At 39.7% G+C, this 17,447-nt stretch overlaps 2 protein-coding genes across 4 annotated transcripts in view; one reads left to right on the top strand and one right to left on the bottom strand.

Annotated features, from left to right (window-relative positions):
- wwtr1 (WW domain containing transcription regulator 1) overlaps positions 1–11,514 on the top strand; it is a 38,534-nt gene extending 27,020 nt beyond the window's left edge. For 2 of the 3 annotated variants that reach the window (XM_036586261.1, XM_036586259.1), the window contains 4 exons: positions 4,921–5,174; positions 7,860–7,987; positions 8,807–8,919; positions 9,141–11,514. In XM_036586261.1, the coding sequence (XP_036442154.1) occupies positions 4,921–5,174; positions 7,860–7,987; positions 8,807–8,919; positions 9,141–9,322 (677 nt within the window). In that variant the 3' untranslated portion in view covers positions 9,323–11,514. The remainder of the gene's footprint in view (positions 1–4,920; positions 5,175–7,859; positions 7,988–8,806; positions 8,920–9,140) is intronic. The other variant, XM_036586260.1, reaches the window with a different exon arrangement.
- A 2,421-nt stretch (positions 11,515–13,935) lies between these two features.
- On the bottom strand, positions 13,936–16,737 carry tm4sf4 (transmembrane 4 L six family member 4). Its single transcript, XM_036586247.1, has 5 exons — positions 16,447–16,737; positions 16,088–16,177; positions 15,406–15,545; positions 14,754–14,937; positions 13,936–14,411 (listed from the first exon to the last, which is right to left on the bottom strand). The coding sequence occupies exons 1-5, from the start codon at positions 16,618–16,620 to the stop codon at positions 14,400–14,402; spliced, it is 600 nt and encodes a 199-aa protein (XP_036442140.1). The 5' UTR covers positions 16,621–16,737; the 3' UTR covers positions 13,936–14,399.
- Positions 16,738–17,447: the final 710 nt, after the last annotated feature.

The raw sequence follows: 17,447 nt of genomic DNA, 5'->3' as shown, positions 1-17,447 counted from the left end.
AGAAAGAGAAGCTGGCATGCTCTTTTACTCCTCTCCTGACATGTGCTTTCCGTCATGGTGGTTGGTTGGGGCACTTAGTGCTAACTAGTGGTGATGGTGTCAGGACCCTGGGCTAGACTGAAGCTGTTTACTACAGTGCAGCATACAGCCAAAGTTTGTACACGCTTAGTCAACTTACATGGTTTGTGAAAGTAGTGAAAATAAGTGCCCATTCTCTACAGAGAATGCACTTCTGTGCATTTTAGTACAGAATGACGGTTTATTTGTTGAATTTAACATATTGGGCTAAAAAAAAAAGAAAAAAAATGTAAATGGTGGCCTGTGTAAAATATATAACGGTGTAACCTTTGTCCCATAGATTGTTATTGGGGTAGGACAGTCAGAGCACACATTACATTGCAGTGCATGCTGGGGACTGTAGTGCCGCACACTGTGAAACAGGCTAATAACACACACACGCACACACACACGCACACACACACACACACAGAGTCTAAGCCGCTTATCCTTCTGGGTCACGGGGGAGCTGGAGCCTGTCCCAGCAGTCATTGGGCGGTGGATAGTGGATACACCCTGAACAGGTCGCCATTCCATCACAGGGCAGACACACAGACATACACACTCACTCACACTTAGGGTCAATTTAGCATATCCAATTGGCCTGGCCACATGTCTTTGGACTGTGGGAGGAAACCGAAGGAAACCCATGCGGGGAGAACATGCAAACTCCACACAGAAAGGACCTTGGTCGCCCAGCCGGAAATCGAACCCAGGCCTTTCTTGCTGTAAGGTGACAGCGCTACCCACTGCACCACCGTGCTGCCCACTTATGGGGGCCGGATAGGATTGTGTCGAGGGCCTGATCTGGCCTGCGGGCCTTGAGTTTGACACATGGGACTTAGTATAAGGTTTATGAAAAAATATGCAAAAACTGACAGTGCCAGCAATCGCCTAGTGCATTTAATATCAAGCACATTCCTTAGCCAAACAGCTCACTTGGAGAGCTTTGTGAAATGATGTTCTCTACGATCAAGTTCAGCAGAATAATTTGGTGCATTTTGCATGTTATATGGCCGTGTAAATAGTATACTCCAATGTCTTGAATCGCATTATTTTAGCCCAATAATAAGGTGATTTAGTGCATCCAAGAAGACCTGCCCTGGAAACAGTAAACACTGTAGACTTAATTCAACGCTACATAACATTACATCTACAACAACAGGTCATATAAAAATAAAATAAATCCTACAAAAATTATTAAATTATAATTTAAATTTTTGTACTAGATTTGACGCTATGTCTCCGCTAACACATCATGTCATTCTGTTTGGTGGATTTATTGGTGAGTTGCAAAGCAGCTGTATGAGTCTGTATGAGAATGCATGAGTCTTGTTTAGAAAGAGATCTGTTTATTAACTTACTCCTGTCGCCTGGGGTTTTTGTATTATCAGATTGCTTAAGTGCATGTAAATACTTTTTAAGCATGAATTATTGCCAAAATCAGATTTTTCACATTTGTAAGATTATTTTTGGTATGTGCAAGATATAAAGTGTTTGTTGTTATCGGTACTGTCCAGTGGCATAATCCTCTGGTGTTCTGAGTTCTGCTGTAAGTTCAGGTGAGGCAGTTCTAGATAAAAACTGCTGTTGTAAATATGTTGAACAGTAGGTTGTGAATGTTGCAATAAATCAGTGTAGTTAATCTGACTGCAAATTGATAAATTCACACAGGCCAAATAAGTTACTTTGTTCTGTAAATAAGACTTTGCTAAATCATTATTTTTTTTAAGCTTTCTGTTGACACAGTCCCACTGAGCTTCACTGTACAGTTTGCTGGTCCTAATAAGTGGGGCATTTGGTGAAGGCATGCAGACTTCTGGAATGAAAGCGCGCATGAGAGAATGTCCAAAGCATTGAATGTATAACATTAAAACATATACTGAATCTGTGTTTCCACTGTTATCTTGAGTGAACTGCCCCTGAGGTGAACTCAAACCAGTGTGTGATGCCTGCACCATGTGTGTCTCTGAGATATACTCTGACCCCTGACTTGCATGTAAATCCCACACCTCCTTATTATGAATTGTTACTTTTTCTTACTGAAGGAGTACATAAGACCTCTCTGTTACCGTAAAAGGTGGTCTTAGTTTTAGTCTTACTTGCCAAATATTCTGTCTAGTTTATATATCTTATAGACTTGAATAACTGCAGGATTGTCAGTGGTGTTGTTCCAGAGGCTGAGCTTGGTTTTATAACGACTTAGACCTAAAGACACAGACTTTACAAAAAAACCCAGAATTTTTCACACTGATTTGGATGTAGGCGGACCAGGGTAGCATTAGACGGTTTTATAACGAGCAGTCTTTCAGCAGCAATTAGACACATGTATGTTTGTTAACCATTCATTGATAAATGAAGAACCAGTTCTATTTAGGTAGATAATTGATTATCCCAGCAACACGGGGTTGAATTTTTTTTCAGCCAAAGTAGGTGACGATAGCATTTAATCTAACAAGAAAACTGGTTAAGTGCCAGTTCATGTGTTACTTTCAAACAGCTGTTCAATGCATTATGTAAGCCTCCCCTGAAGAAAACCATTTATAGTATAACTGCAGTACACAAGGGGAGAGCACATGGATTTGTGGATTTTTTTTTTTCTCCCCTCCTTTTCCACTCGATGAAAACAACCAACTTTTTTTTCACCTCCTAGCTACTAGCTCTTCCTTCAAAATCCTAATTTTTGGAAAAAGTTAAGACAGAGTTCATCTGTCTGTTTAAATCCTGGTGAAGCACTAAGGTTTGAGCCCTAGAGGTCTGCCCACCCATCAGATTGGAAAATGCTAAGCTCATGCTTGAGCACAAGGTGCTGCCAAGATGGAGCTGGAACATAGGACCGGTATCTCTGCCCTCAGACGTGCCGCCCCTGTCCACATCTGGCTTTTACAGGAATGCCTTCTCCATGTGAGAGCAGTTTACACAACAGATAAACACAACGCACACACTGAGACATACGCAGACGGCCAACCCTTTGTAAGTTAGGCAGCGTGCTCTTTGTATGAACTGTGGCTGGAGCCTAAAACTGTAATGTAAATACCATCCACTGAATGTTCCTCTCAGTGGAAATATCCCTTACTTCTGAATAATAACCTTGCCTTATTAGTCGCTGAAAAAATAAACTTCATGTAGGGTAAAGTTTATGGGGGAGTTCTGGATATATCACAATAAATCAGATGCTTTGGTGATTATGTAAAATTGTCTAATGTGCAGTCTGGGAGGTCTGTGTTTGGCAGATCAGGTCTGTCTTGTGCTGAAACTTAGTCTGCCTTGTCCTTGGAGCCGTCTTTTCGCACTGTCTGTTCAAAGTAGGATCAGAGGACATTCATTTTGAAGCAGAACAAACTAGTGCCTAAACTAAATTTTTATTTTTCAGTCAAGAGAAGTGGTCAACTTCAGCTTTTATGTCATCTTTGCTCTGAACCAACAAAACATCACTCTCTGCTTTGTGTAAGAAATTGACATAATTTATATGTTAAATATAATTAATACTTGGTTTGATATCAGGTCTTCAGGTCATAATGTCCAGACATGTTTTTACACCTTTACACTAATTTCTGCTAGTGCAGATTCTAGTAGTATGTTAGCACCAAGCTAATAAAGATTCACTTGAACTCTTTTTGGGCCTTTTAAATTAAACATGGGTGTTTGAAGCTTGTAAAAAACATTCCATGTTTTATTTGATGCTTGTAACTGTCATTTACTTACTGTTGCCTTAAAATTTTGGGTTCAAATAATATGATAACGAGAATGTAAGACACAGAGTTTTGTTCTGTTAACTTACTATTACAAGTTCAGTTCACTCAAAATTTTAAGGTAGCAATTTTTTTTATTTATTATTATTTTTTACAGTGTTGTAACAGTTTTACAGTGACCCTTTGAGTAAAGAGCCCTGGCATAGAGCTGCCACTGATGTTTTCCATTTCTAACATCTGACTGAAATGCGTTAATTAATTTACAAGAATGTATTAATTAGTCCATTTTCTGCTTAAACAGAATCCTTTGTGACAGTGCATAGAATGCCTGTATTAATTTTTCTTAACTTGAATGCCACTAATTAACTTTGAGGCAAATTTACACTGTATACATGATTAACTTACAGTATCCATGTTAATGCTTAAATATAAAAAAAAATCTAAACAATCAATACCAGCATTCTGCATTGAAGAAATGAGAATACCAACTAGAGGTGGACTAACTGGTATTCCCATCTCTTCCATGCAGAATGCTGGTATTTAATAGCACAGCATGGAAGTCTTTTGCTATCGACTACCCCCAGGAAGTATATATGAGTGTAGCATTCCACTATGCTTAAATCTGTGCTTTAGCTCCGTGCCTGTTCACATCTGCAGTGCAGTTTAGAGTAAGTGGGCCTGCTGTTTGTGTGGGAGTGCATAGCTGCCCCGATCCAGTCCGATCCTGTTCTACAGGCTGGACTTTGTCTTCTTCCTGGAGCCATTATGTGTATGTGTGTATGTGTGTGTGTGTGTGTGTGTGTGTGTGTGTGTGTGTGTGTGTGTGTGCATATGTAAGTGAGTGAGAGAGGAAACTGTCTGAAGGAGAGCTTTGCGTCATCTTTAACAGTAAACACTCCTTGTGCTGACAGCGTCTGGGAGCCGTCTTAGTGTGTGTGCGTCTGTTGTGTGCTGAGGCGCCTCAGGTCATCTCTGGATCATCTTTCTTTGTCCATAACTACTTTCTCACCAAGCACATGGGTTTCACTGGTGTGCAGTGACAGTGAGCGGCTCTTCTGATGTCCACTGCTCCCTTGAAATTTCCTGTGATGTCTCCAGTAAACAGCCAAGAGTCAACAGCCAACCCTGTGCACAAAATGTCATTTAAAGTTCGTTTTGTGTCTCCTCACAGTGATGTCACAGCATCAACAACACCAACAGCATCTCCAGCATGTCCAGCAGCAGCAGCAGGCACAGGTGCAGGCCCAGTCTCAGGCCCTGGGCTCCAGTGGCTCTGTGCCCCAGCAGCAGAGCGCTCAGCCTGGCATGATGAACATGGCTAACTCCCTGAGTGCACAGCAGCAACACCAACAGAAGATGAGGCTGCAGCGCATCCAGTTGGAGAGAGAGCGCATTCAGAGGAGGCAGGAGGAACTGATGAGACAGGTGAGGATAAGATTGTGTGTATCTATATATATGTGTTGGTTTCATACATTTTTATGACAAAATGCTTCGACTTCATATGAAAACGAGAGAAACAAAGGTACAATGTAAGGACCAACAAAATAATCCTGACTTTGTAAAGTGCCTTTAACAAAAGCTACCCATTTCATTTTTAAAACTAAAAACGCAAAAACCTTTTTGTTATTTAGAATGAAGGTTCTATTCTTAAGGTTAGGCTTCAAAAATTATTTTTAATTAATTTTTGTTAAATATTATCGCTGTGATGTCGAATCCATTTTCTTCTTTTCCTTTATTCTTTTTACTTTTTACACATTTCAAAATACCTGCTCCCCTTTACATGGTCTGAACATGACAAAATGACCTTTTTACTCAGCTCCATCACAAAACTACTTCAGGCAGGAATATGAGTTGTTTTTTCTCATTTCTTTCGATTGAAACTCTTTTTTGATTTAAATTTTAAGTTTTTATTCTTCCGTAACCACCACACCAAAAAGGTCATCACGCTTAGTTAAGTTACATTTTAAATATACTTTAGAATGTTATAGAAAGTGGGATCTCTATAGATTTCTACACTTCACTCATGCAGCTGGTTGTAAAGGCTTGTGCTTTGATGGACGTAAAACGTGCTGTTTGTGCTAGTCCCATAAAATACAGATGTGGGATATATGAGTGTATGTATATGTATATTCTATCATCATAGTATAATAACAAATTTGTGTTTTTTTGTGTGTGCTGAACTTGCCTCAAAAATATTGTGGTTCTTTTAGGCCAAATAGAGGGATGTCTTTCTGTACTCCCTACACTTTTGATAAGTAGACTGACTTCATGTTATCAGACAACATGCAGTGCCTGGAAAGGGGGTGGCTTAGAGTCCGAGGGGGAAAAACACAGAGCCCCATCCAATAAAAACATGTGAGCCACATGCCTTTTGTTTGGAGAGTCAGTGCTTCCCCTCTGCTGTGTGCTCTGCAGGCATCCTGTTGAAGTCTTCCCTCTGTTTATGCAGCCCAGGACAGGAGAGACCTAATCGCAATCACTTAGTCAGTCATCTTTCCTTTCCTCCCTCTTTCTCGTGGCTAACACTTGTTCCTAACAGCAGCACAGATAATGCGTCTTTCAGTAATTCCCGGAGAAGGTCGTGAGTGAAAAGGGCCTTGTTTGTGTTAACTTTCTACCTCGACTCGAACCCCCCACCCTCACTGGCCACAGGGGTTGGGTAATCTGTTTTGGTGCCCCCTGGTGGTCTGGTAGTGGGTACATTTTGTTCTTGCTGCACCTGGTGTACAGCACTAGCCCACAACAGAGAAACAGGGCAGATTTACACGACGAGTGTTTATACTGAGCATCAGTAATTTGTCAGTGGGACTGTTTACGAAAAGGCTGCCAAACTGGCCGTCTGTGAGGTGCTGTAGTGTTAACTCACACTAGAGATGTTTAGCTCACCCAGACGTTCTTTGGATGTATTTTACATACTACACCAAAGCAAATTTTTGGTCTTTAGACAGAGAACTTTTCACAAAAGTTTTTTGAGAGGGGGAGAGAGAGAGAGGGGAGAGGGAAGGTGAAAACATCTGTGTTTTTTTTCCCGGCCTGTCTGTGTTAAAATTGATGAGTCAGTCAAGTCGTGTCAACTTTTGGCACTGGAAGATTTCCACTGTTTTTTTCCTCAGGACTGCGGTCCTGCAGCTGTTCATCTAGTGGCCTACGCCCTAAAAACATAGCACTGAGTTTAATTAAAGCACGTTCACAAATGGTGCCATGCAACTCATGTTCACGGTCACTGTTCCTGCATAGTAGGGAAATTAAATTTTCTGCTCTCAGACTATACAGTCCAAAATCCTCTATTACATAAACATGCCTTGTCTGTTGTGAGACTTCATCCTTGTCTTAAACTGCCACTTTACGTTGCCGTGTGCTGCAGGACAGACGCAATATATGAGCTGGTAAGGGAAATGGGCTAGTGGGGCAACCATGACTTCCCCTCTGTTCACACAGCTCAGTGCAAAGACAAAGCTTTAGGGCTGTCTGACGATTACTTGTGATAGAAATAATTGTGATTAACAATTTGTCTCTTTTTGTTTGTTGTATGCATCTATCAAGTGGCCATATTGGCTTATTAGCCAATAAGTAATAATTAGTAATAATTGTTACAGGCCTACAAAATCTTCACTCCAACACTACCTGGACTGCTGCATACCTACCATGAGTCAGCCAGACTCTGAGCCCAAGGTGACATGGAGATCCTGTTACCTGCAGAGATTTACACACACACATAGACACATACTTGAAACTGCTTTCTTTCTTAACTGATTGGTTGAAACCCCCTTCAAGCTGCTGGGTCAACTCAGAGTCTGTCTCTGAATATTTGAGGAAGTTTTTGTCATCATTCGTTCTTTTACAGCTAACGACACTTTGGGCTCTGAAATTGTTTATTTAATAAGATTTCCTGTGAAATATTATACAATCATTGCAGATAGTTGTTGCTTTTAACTTGCCCAAGCATTGTACTAAAAGTTTTTTGTTTTTATGGTTTGAAATCTTCTAAATAAATTTTTGAACACCTATGTAATTAGCAAAGTATGAAGTTGCTAAAGTTGAGCTTGTGCTGTGTAAAAGTAAGTTCATATCATGCATTGAAACCAGGTTACAGTGTTTCTTTTCCCTCAGGAGGTGGCGCTCTGCAGACAGATGCCCATGGACTCAGACAACATGGCGCCCGTGGCTCCTGCCATCAATCCAGCTCCGATGAACCAGGGCAACATGCCCAGCAGTGGCTCAGACCCTTTCCTGAACAGGCAAGCTCTCTTTTAGCAAACCATTAAGTTGGTGTTTGAGACAATGATATGTTTCTGCTGGTAATGCTGTGCTCCACACTAGACATAGCAAGGCAACAAAATTACAAATTTCCCTCGTAGGATAATTAAGTACATAACATAACATTTCTTGAGGAACAATCGGATCCTAGCTGTGAAGCAGTTTTGCATTTGTGTTATCTTCATAAAATGAATGTCTTGAATTTGCTTTTTGAAAAAGCAGTGGATGCTTTTAAGTATTCAATACTAGAGTTTTGTCCAAGGTTTTTCACCTCATTATAGCTCAGAGAACATGTTTTGATCACTCAGAACACAAAATTGTTTATTTTCTTTGATTCCCTCTTATTTGATTTTGGCATTAAGCCATTAAACCAAGTGTCTATTGGGCACTGTCAGTGAATCAAACGCAGATTTTCTTGCCTGCTCTCTGAGTATGTTCCAAGTCAGAGTGTTCCAGTGAAAGCCATCCATTTCCTATAAAGCTTCTCATTGAGACCTAATGCTGAGTCTGGCCTACTTCTTCTGGCTCTTCGCTCCAGGCTTTAAAACAGTGGACTGTCCCTCGGTGTGCAGATCTGAGAGAACCACTGCTACAACCACACTAGCCTCTTTCATGGCCTTTCACTAGTTAGTGGCTGAGGAAGTTTTGATGCTTCACTGGACTTGGCAGAAATGCCAAGTGAGAGGGCTCTATAGAGTAGTTGGCAGAGGACAGGAGTGGCTATGAGACTGGCCATGACAATTGTTTCCTGTTGTTTAATGAATGTTTCTCCCACCCTCTCCCCACCTCCTCCTCCATAGTGGACCGTACCACTCACGTGAACAGAGCACAGACAGTGGCCTGGGCTTGGGCTGCTATAGCATCCCCACTACTCCTGAGGACTTCCTCAACAACATGGAGGAGATGGACACAGGTAAAGTGAATTGTATCAAATCTCATCAATGTAGTCTCTTGATAAGTTCATATATATATATTTATATATATATATATATGGGGAAGGGCTCAAGGGTGACATGAATGAATTTGTGTTATGAATGTTTTGGATGTCTTATACATTTCATATGGTTTTATAAGCAAAGGCAAGCTTAAAGGGAATTTGAGACTAACCAAACCGGCTTTCACCTCTATCTGTAGGAGACAGCATGGTGCCAGTCAACATGAACGTGCCTCAGCAAAGCCGGTTCCCTGACTTCCTTGACTCCATGCCAGGCACTAATGTGGACCTGGGCACTCTGGAGGGCACAGACCTCATGCCCATCCTCAGCGATGTGGAGTCTGTCCTGAGCAAGAACGAGCCCTTTCTCACCTGGCTCTAAAGTTTTGTCAGGCCAATGAAAGGCTAAAGACTTTTAGCACCTGGGCTACCTTTCTGGATTTTAATTCAATCAGTGTCTCCCAGCTCTCTTATTTGTAATGTGTCTGTTTAAATACTGAGCAAAGAGGGCAATATAAACCAAAGTGTTCAGCCTAAGAACAAAAAAAATATATATGAACATGTGTCAATCAAATTTGTTCAGGTAGAGTGTGCTCAATAGAACAAAAGTTGGATCATTTTGTATATACTGTAGGATAGAGTAGAGTTTTACCTCCACTGTGTGTAGGTCGATCAAATATGCCATTCCTCTGTCTATGGACATGATTGGGAAATGTGGTTATTCATAGAGTGAGTGTGGCTGTCAGTCTCCTTGTTGGTGTTAGCACTGGGACACTTGATAGCCACCAGCAGAGGGAGCCACTGTCTCCACTATAAAATGGAGACCGTATAGGCTTCAGTGATGTTGGCAAACACATCAGCCAATTCAACATTGGGGTGCTTTATTGTTCAACTAAGCGGCCTTATGAACAAAGTTGGTTTCCTTTTCTTTACAGATACCAAATATGTTTCCTACTGTATTCATCATGACTCTAAAAGCTTTAAGTTGTGACTTTGTAGTCAGTTTAATTTTTAAAGAAGCAATAGTTTGTCTGCATTTCCAAGTTTGTACTTAAGCTGATTACAGTTAGCTAGCGTATCAAGTAAGCTCATGCCTCTGAAATGCGACAGTGTGCATTTGTAGACATACATTTTATACCATGTACTTTTTATGTACTGCTACAGTATTCCTTTTTTTTTAGTAAAATACCCTAGATGTGTCCCTTGGCATCTGGTGCATTTTATGACTTTTGATATAGAGTTTGCATTTTAGTATTTATCAAGAGCTATGATTTTAATAGAGTTTTAGGATTTTTTTATGAAATTGAAATTTCAAAGCACTACAAATCAGTGAGGGATTGAGTTAGATCTTAAATGTTGAAGTTAAGATTTTCATATAAGGTTCCTGCTTTGTGTGTCTTCACTGTACTGTGAGGCTTTCTGTTGGTCTTTGGCGTAGTGGGACTGCCTCCAGTGCAGTGGTGAACAGTTTTCCATAGTATCTGCAGGGAGTATGCAACAAAATAGTATTTTCTAAAGCCAGAGATTATTATGTCTGAGTTTGGGGGATTGAAAGAACACTCAAACTGGATGAGCATGGGTGAACACATGATCTTGCTTTGTTTCTTAAGCCCATCTGAAATCCAGTGACATTTTCTATATCAGCCTAATGTTTTTGTATTGGATGTTAAATAAATTGTTTTCTATTCCTAGCTTTGGTGGCATGTAGACCCACCATATAGTGACTAAGCAGCATATTGTTATTTTGTATACTGGTGACAGTTGGGGGGGGGCGGCGGTGGCGAGAGGTGAATCTGTGGGGTTTTGGGAAGGAGTAATTGTAGGTCAAACTGAGCTCATGACATCCTTCAGACAGGATCGAATGGTTAAGTACTGGGTAAGAAGAGTGAGTACATGCTGGAACCCAGATGTCCACTTTCTTCAGAGTCTCACTTTGTGAAACGGTCTTGAGCCTTTGGTCAACAGCTAAGCAATTGAGATCCTTCATAACAGAGCGGCTACTGAGTGGCTACTTGTTATTTAGTTCTAAGTAATGAGCTGTTATTCCAGGGCTAAAGAAGAGGATGCTAGTGGAACAAGGGGGAGTGTGGCGCACAGGTCATTGTTCACGTTTGGACAACGGGCATCGTGTTCGCATCTGATCATCTGACCATGTTAAAGCAAAACATTTTCGTGATGTGTCTTTCAAAGTGAACATGGGTATGAAAATGAATAAAGGCCAAAGTCTGAGTGGCCATGAAACATGTGGTGTGGAACACGTTGTTTATGAGTAGTTTATTGAGTGGTATGGAATGGGCAGTTTTCTGTAGCATTATGTATGACACGGTTGTATAGCACGCTGCTTAGCAACAGTAGCATGGGGAGGTTTTGTTTGTTAGAATCCAGGGTATGTGGACATTGAAAGCATGCTGGGAGGCTCGGAAAACCCACATATACACACTGAAACAAAATGACAGTTTACTGTATTTGGGGGAAGTATGGAGATGATTCTGAGAACTATAACCTCACAAAGAAATCTCTGACAATGACGTGTAACTTTTTGAGAAAAAAAAATAAAAGGTGTTACCACAAATGGATGGTATTTGTGTATATTTTGCTTGTTTTAAAGTCAACCTGAAGTCAGCCTACAGTACCTTGTATCTTGTTTGTTCATGTACCTAGTCACATTAAGCACAATTCACCTTACCATACTGCTCAAAAGACCATTCTTTTTTCGTGTAATCTTTCATCAGACAATCGTGATCTGTGCTTCACTCGAAAATGTTTTAATTACGTTACTGTGCAGGGGGTGAGGGTTAAATCATACCAACGAACATTATACAACTGTTAGTTCCGGCCACGCAAGCTGATTGGTTGAGAAGCGTTCTAACCGTGCTGTTATTTCGCCATAACCAGAGCCGGTTTATGAGGAGCCTGGCCACTTCCTATTCCCCCGTTATATCAAAAACAGGACTGCTAAACAGCAGAGGGCGCCCGCGAGTGAGTCCTCAATAAATGGGAGTGAATAGCGCTCAACGGCTAAAAGCAAAAAGTTAAAATAGTTTCTAATCACTCGACCAGAACTTTCCTTTAATTTTAGGAAGTAGAAAGATGTTTTTCACTAAAACACCAAAGAAATCTTACCTATATTTTTCCTTTTTTCTACAGCAAACGGGTTTTGGGCAGCAGAAGGGCTTCAGTGCTAGAGCGTGATGATTGATTGGCGAGCGGAGCAGCTCATTGGCTGTTCGCGCTCACAGACGTTATGAATATACATAAGGTGCCGTTTTAAACTCCTATAGCTCGAGTTTAAAAGCTCTTAAAAGTGTAACAGCAGTGTTAAAGTGTTTTATGCTGTTCTGTGTTCAGGAAATGATTGTATTATTTTACATTAAAAATGTTTAAGCATTTATAAACTGATTTTGCTCAAATGCTCCATATCAACCCATTCATTTTGGACTCACTCGGGAGCGCCCTCTAGCGTTTGAGAAAACCGGAAGACATTGCAGAGTGGTAATTCTCATCTCTACAAGTTCTCTGCCATAACATCACGTTTTTTTTCCACAAACACTGTATCACTCCGCTGAGACGCCGTTGCTAAGCAGGGGAGTGATATTACTCTGACGTAGCAACAAGCTGCTTGTTAAGGAACTATAATTTGGCGGAAGGAACTGCTAACATGAAAACATATTAAATGCCACGTTCACGGCTCAGTTTATTAATTTCTTACTTTATTTATGTGGCACTTATATAGAACACTCGAGGTCGTGTGTTATCGCTATAACATCACGTCTGTGATGATCTACGACCACCTGCGACCAAATCACAGCCGTGATGTTATTTCGCGATAACACACTCCCTCTCGTGTTCTATTGCTTAAATATCGTGTTTCACCTCCCCCTCCCACCACCCTTACAGTGCGGAAAGAAAATGTGTTATGATTGCTGATTCACATTGACTTTATGTGCTCCTCAGGCTTAAAAGCTTAATGCTTTAAATCTTACTAGCACGCTTTGCATATATCCTAGTATGCACACCCCCCCTAAATTATTTTCTTTTGCTGTTTCTATTGCTGTTGTTATACTACTGTCCACCAGAGGGCATCATAATCAAGTATATGCCAGTGAAATCCCCATGTGAATTGAAGAAGTTGAAGCAGAGCGTTTGTAAACAGAATCTCAAAGTAGAATGCATTGAAGTTTTGCACATAAAAGTCTTATCAACATGCTATTTTTATGGCCACTTATCATAAAGTTATTTTTGTCACATGCAATTTAAGCACTTTGTTCACACCTTGAATAACTCACTGTTTGATCACTGCTGAGAGGTCAAAGTTCTGAAAATGTAATATGCTGTCTACTATTATGCAGTCTCCTGCTAACACAGAATTTCTTACCATTGATTAAAGGCCTCATGAAGACCGCACATATTGTTGCTGAGTTTTCCTTTTAATGTTTTCTAAGGTGCTGTACTGGCTGTGTGCCTTCTGTCATAAAGAGGAACATCATTGCCCTTGTAAAATCAAATAATAAAACAGCAACACAAAGGCTAAACTGTAAAGGACAAGGAAAAAGTCAATATTTACATAGTGTAGCTGGCTAACAGTATCCTGTTTATTGATATGAATAGCGTGGAACGAAGTTTTAAAATGGCATAATCATTAATTAGAATTAATCAAATTAGAAACAAAAGTTCCAGTAACTCAGTAATTAGAACTTGCTTAGATGTACATTATATTTTTGAAAGTGTATTTCATAGTAATACATATACGATTTTCCAAAGGAGGTTTAATGCTTTGAATAATGCTTACTAAATAGTCTCTCATGTGTAGTTTGAGTCTACTGAAGATGGCCAGATGTTGTTGTTTTTTTTGTCTCCCAACAAAATTCAGGCCTTTGGAGGAATCCCAAAGGGACTTTCACATCCTGTCCTATCATTCTGCTTCTCTGTCACTACTGTTTCCTGTTTTGCTTGAAGAACGAGACTTGATGAGTGAAAATGAAGACAACCTCTATGTTTAGCTTTTTATTCATTTTTATTATTGAAGAATATATTTGGTATCAAGTATTCAAACAAATGTATAATTTTCACATTCTATAATATTAGTGTCACTACATACAGCAATTGCAGTGAGTGCTGTCATTCGGTGTAAAAAGCAGCGTATAAATTAGATTCCAAATACATTTGCAATTTTTAAAAACGAAAGCAAACAAAAACCCCTCCTAAAATCAAAATGACAGTGATTTAAAAAAAAACCATTTTTAAATAAATATTAAAATTCTCTTTTGCCTTCATAAGCTGTATCTTTTGCCTCAAGCAAAAGATGCACTTGAATAGAGGGGAGATATGAGAGAATGAGCAATATAAACATTATAAATAGAAAACAGGACTTGGAGGGGAAAGTAGGAAAAAAAACATTCAACATGGTTGTTATTAATGAATTATTCTCATGTTAAATCTTGTTACTTCTTCTGAAGGCTTTAATCTCCACCCTGTGGGAGAAAAGATAAAGGAAAGTCTGTTTGAGTCAGTGCACAACAACGTCACTAAAAATCTATCGGCTGTACAGTAGTGGCCTTGTACACGACCTGTACAGTTAACTGAAAAAAACTGATTTGACACTGTTGGTTTTTCTGTGTAACTGTTAATGATAAATGTACACTATCTAATACAGGAAGACCTCTAAGCTTGTATGTGAGCAAGAGAACCAAACCGACTTTTCTGTCTAGTGTTTTGTGTACCTGTACCATTACGTAGAGGCTTAAGTACAGGTGTGTCTCTTTAGATCATCATAAGTTGTAACAGATTGCTACATAAAGTGTGTTTCATCTTACCCCACAGCATCCACAGCAGTCTCCGAAGATTGTTCCAATCAGGCCGTTGATGACCTGGAACCCACACAGCACCACCTGCACCAGGCCCATAATCAGCAGCATGGAGAAGAGCGTCAAGTGCCATGTCACAATTCCTGAAGGCTCCAAGCACTGGTCCCACAGAGTGTGGTTGGACAGGTAGTTACTAAGAGAACAAAACAGGCATTTAGAAAAAGAGAGAAGATGAGAGCAATTTTGCTTCAGCCTCACATGATTTACAGCAAAATTCTCCAGAAATATCTTACAGTTACGTATGTCTGAGCTGGAAGTGTCAGTATGACTTAATAGGCGTAAATACAAACTATTTCTAGAATGTTCTCACTGAAACTAAAAATTAGGAGTAAAAACAGTTGTGTTTTTCAGTTTTTATAATTTGAAACTACCTGTTACCCTTTACTTTGTATGTAATTTCATGATGAATGGACTAAAAGAAAAAATGACCTAAAATGACTTGGAAAATAGTATATATATAGCTGTTGTCAGAAGAAAACCTCGTATCTCCAAAACGATAACTTTACAGTAGAAGGAAAAAGCCTACTTTATTCTTAATATAAGTCAATGGAACCAGACTTTTTTAATCTTTATAAATTTAACATTATTTTAAAGTACTTACCCATCAACGAATGGGTATACATATGAGCCATTGATTTTTGTTAAACACCTGGGTCCCCGATTGATGGCAACCGCTGACACAATGAAAGAGTAACCAGCTCCCAGAAGCCCCACTCCAGCAAAGATAACAGAAAAGAACATCTAGAGAGAGATTAAAAACAGACAATAAGCTAAAAAAAAAAGCCAGTCATTGATGACAGAAAAGCTTTTTTTACATTATGTGTCAGTTTCTCCAGACCTAAATTAAGCCTAAGTCTGCACTTAACAGAATTAATAATGATGATTAACCATTGCCACTGCAAATCAGTCCAAGATTAGACTTAATCCATGTCTGGGAAACTTGCTACATATATGCATTTTTATTGTGGTGGCCCTTGCAAATTTATTTTTAGCTGGCAATTAACCGTCTCCAATTTTTGGAAGGCTCAAACAACTTTTCAGTGAATCCCTGAAATCTTACATCTGAAAAATGTTTTTATTTCATAATATTGCATTGAAAAAGACTCAAGAATAATTGCGATTACATGAGAAAATATCACAGGTTTTTTCAAAAGCATCATGTGAACAGCGAACCTTTGGCATCTGAGTAATTTTGTCTAAGTGTGGTTTCGGAGCTGAGTGAGTGAGTAAGTGATGGTGAGAAGTGGGTGTGTCAGGGATAGAGAGAATGAGAGACTCCTCACCGCAAATCTTTTTCCACAGCTCTCATTGCCACAGCAGCCACAGCAGTCATTGTTCTTCAGGCCCAGGAAGACTAGCGCTGGAAAGATCATCTTTAAATAAAAAAAGAGAGAAAAGAAAGAGAAAAAAGAGAATAAACACATTTTGAAATCCTTCAGGTTAACACTGGCTTCAGAGTGAATGTGAAGTAATTTTGTTTTTCGTTTTTTTTCCTAAAAAATGTCCATGCCTAAAAACTGTACAATTTGCAAATTATTAATTACCTACTATGCACTTTTTCTTCATCTGCAAATTTATATGACGAAAAGGCCTGGTTGCTAATACTTTTACAGCAAATCCCAACTTTTTTCAGCTCACTCACCAGTACACCAGAGCCCAGTATACCTCCAAAGTACCAGACCTCATCTGTAATGTTGTCATTGTTTGCGGCAGGTTTGCCTCCAGGGAAAAAGAGCAGAATGTTGCAGAGGAAGCAAAGAATAGCCAGAGGAATGAGGGTGATCCCCAAACACTTAGCAAAACTCCCAGAACACATGTTTCAGTCTTTTTTTTAAGCTGTAAAACAATGACAGTCCAAGATGGTCCAAATGTCTGTTCTATCCCAGGGTCCTCTTCAGTTTCTGGTACCTGCTCGTCTGAGGTAAGATGTATGCTTGTGTGAATATATATACTATTGCAGTGTGATGTCACCACTTCCATGAGAGATTTACAGCATTTGTTGCACTATGACAACGATCTGTCTGTTAATGTTCTACCACTGCGTGTCCCTGCCCTCTCACTTTTCACTCTGCTTTGTTCTACTCTTTTAGTGGGTGCTCATCTCAACTTTAAGATTGTTTGACACCCCTTTCTCAAAATGCCTTTTGGGGTGAGAGATACAGAGTCAGCCCATAATTCTTAGTGCATAGATAGCGGTTGTTCAAGGTGACACATACAGGCCTTAAAACTATCTTTATAAATGTATGAAAACACAATAAAGCGACTATTACAAAGATACTGGCATCATCAGTGATGATGATATTATTTGTTTTGTTTAATGGTATTACACAAAATAAATAATATGATCATCACTGTTGTCATTTGCTTCGCACGTTATAACATCTTTTGACCATATTGAGTAACTTTATACTCTAACATGCCACAGGGACTCCTTTTCTCCCTGTTTCTCTCATACAGATACACAAACACACTGTCTCCCTGCTGAAAAGAGACCATTGTAATGGGAATTGGTTTATGGGTTATTATTAGAAAATCACTAGTTTCCTAAAGAATACCTTTAGATCCCTTTAGGGCACTATCAAATGCATCTGGAATCAGACCCAGAACACCCGTTAAACCATTAGAATCCTTTGCACTGTGATA

The sequence above is a fragment of the Colossoma macropomum genome, unplaced genomic scaffold (genome assembly GCF_904425465.1).
Source record: "Colossoma macropomum unplaced genomic scaffold, Colossoma_macropomum, whole genome shotgun sequence".
In the NCBI taxonomy this organism is placed as follows: Eukaryota; Metazoa; Chordata; class Actinopteri; order Characiformes; family Serrasalmidae; genus Colossoma; species Colossoma macropomum.
This window is presented reverse-complemented; position numbering and strand designations above follow the sequence as displayed.

Coding starts and splice junctions, on each gene's coding strand:
- tm4sf4 (XM_036586247.1), bottom strand. CDS start 16,620: ATGTGTTCTGGGAGTTTTGCTAAGTGTTTGGGGATCACCCTCATTCCT. Junction 16,178..16,446: donor TACTGGGCTCTGGTGTACTG/GTGAGTGAGCTG, acceptor TTTTATTTAAAG/ATGATCTTTCCAGCGCTAGT. Junction 14,938..15,405: donor GTATACCCATTCGTTGATGG/GTAAGTACTTTA, acceptor TTGTTCTCTTAG/TAACTACCTGTCCAACCACA.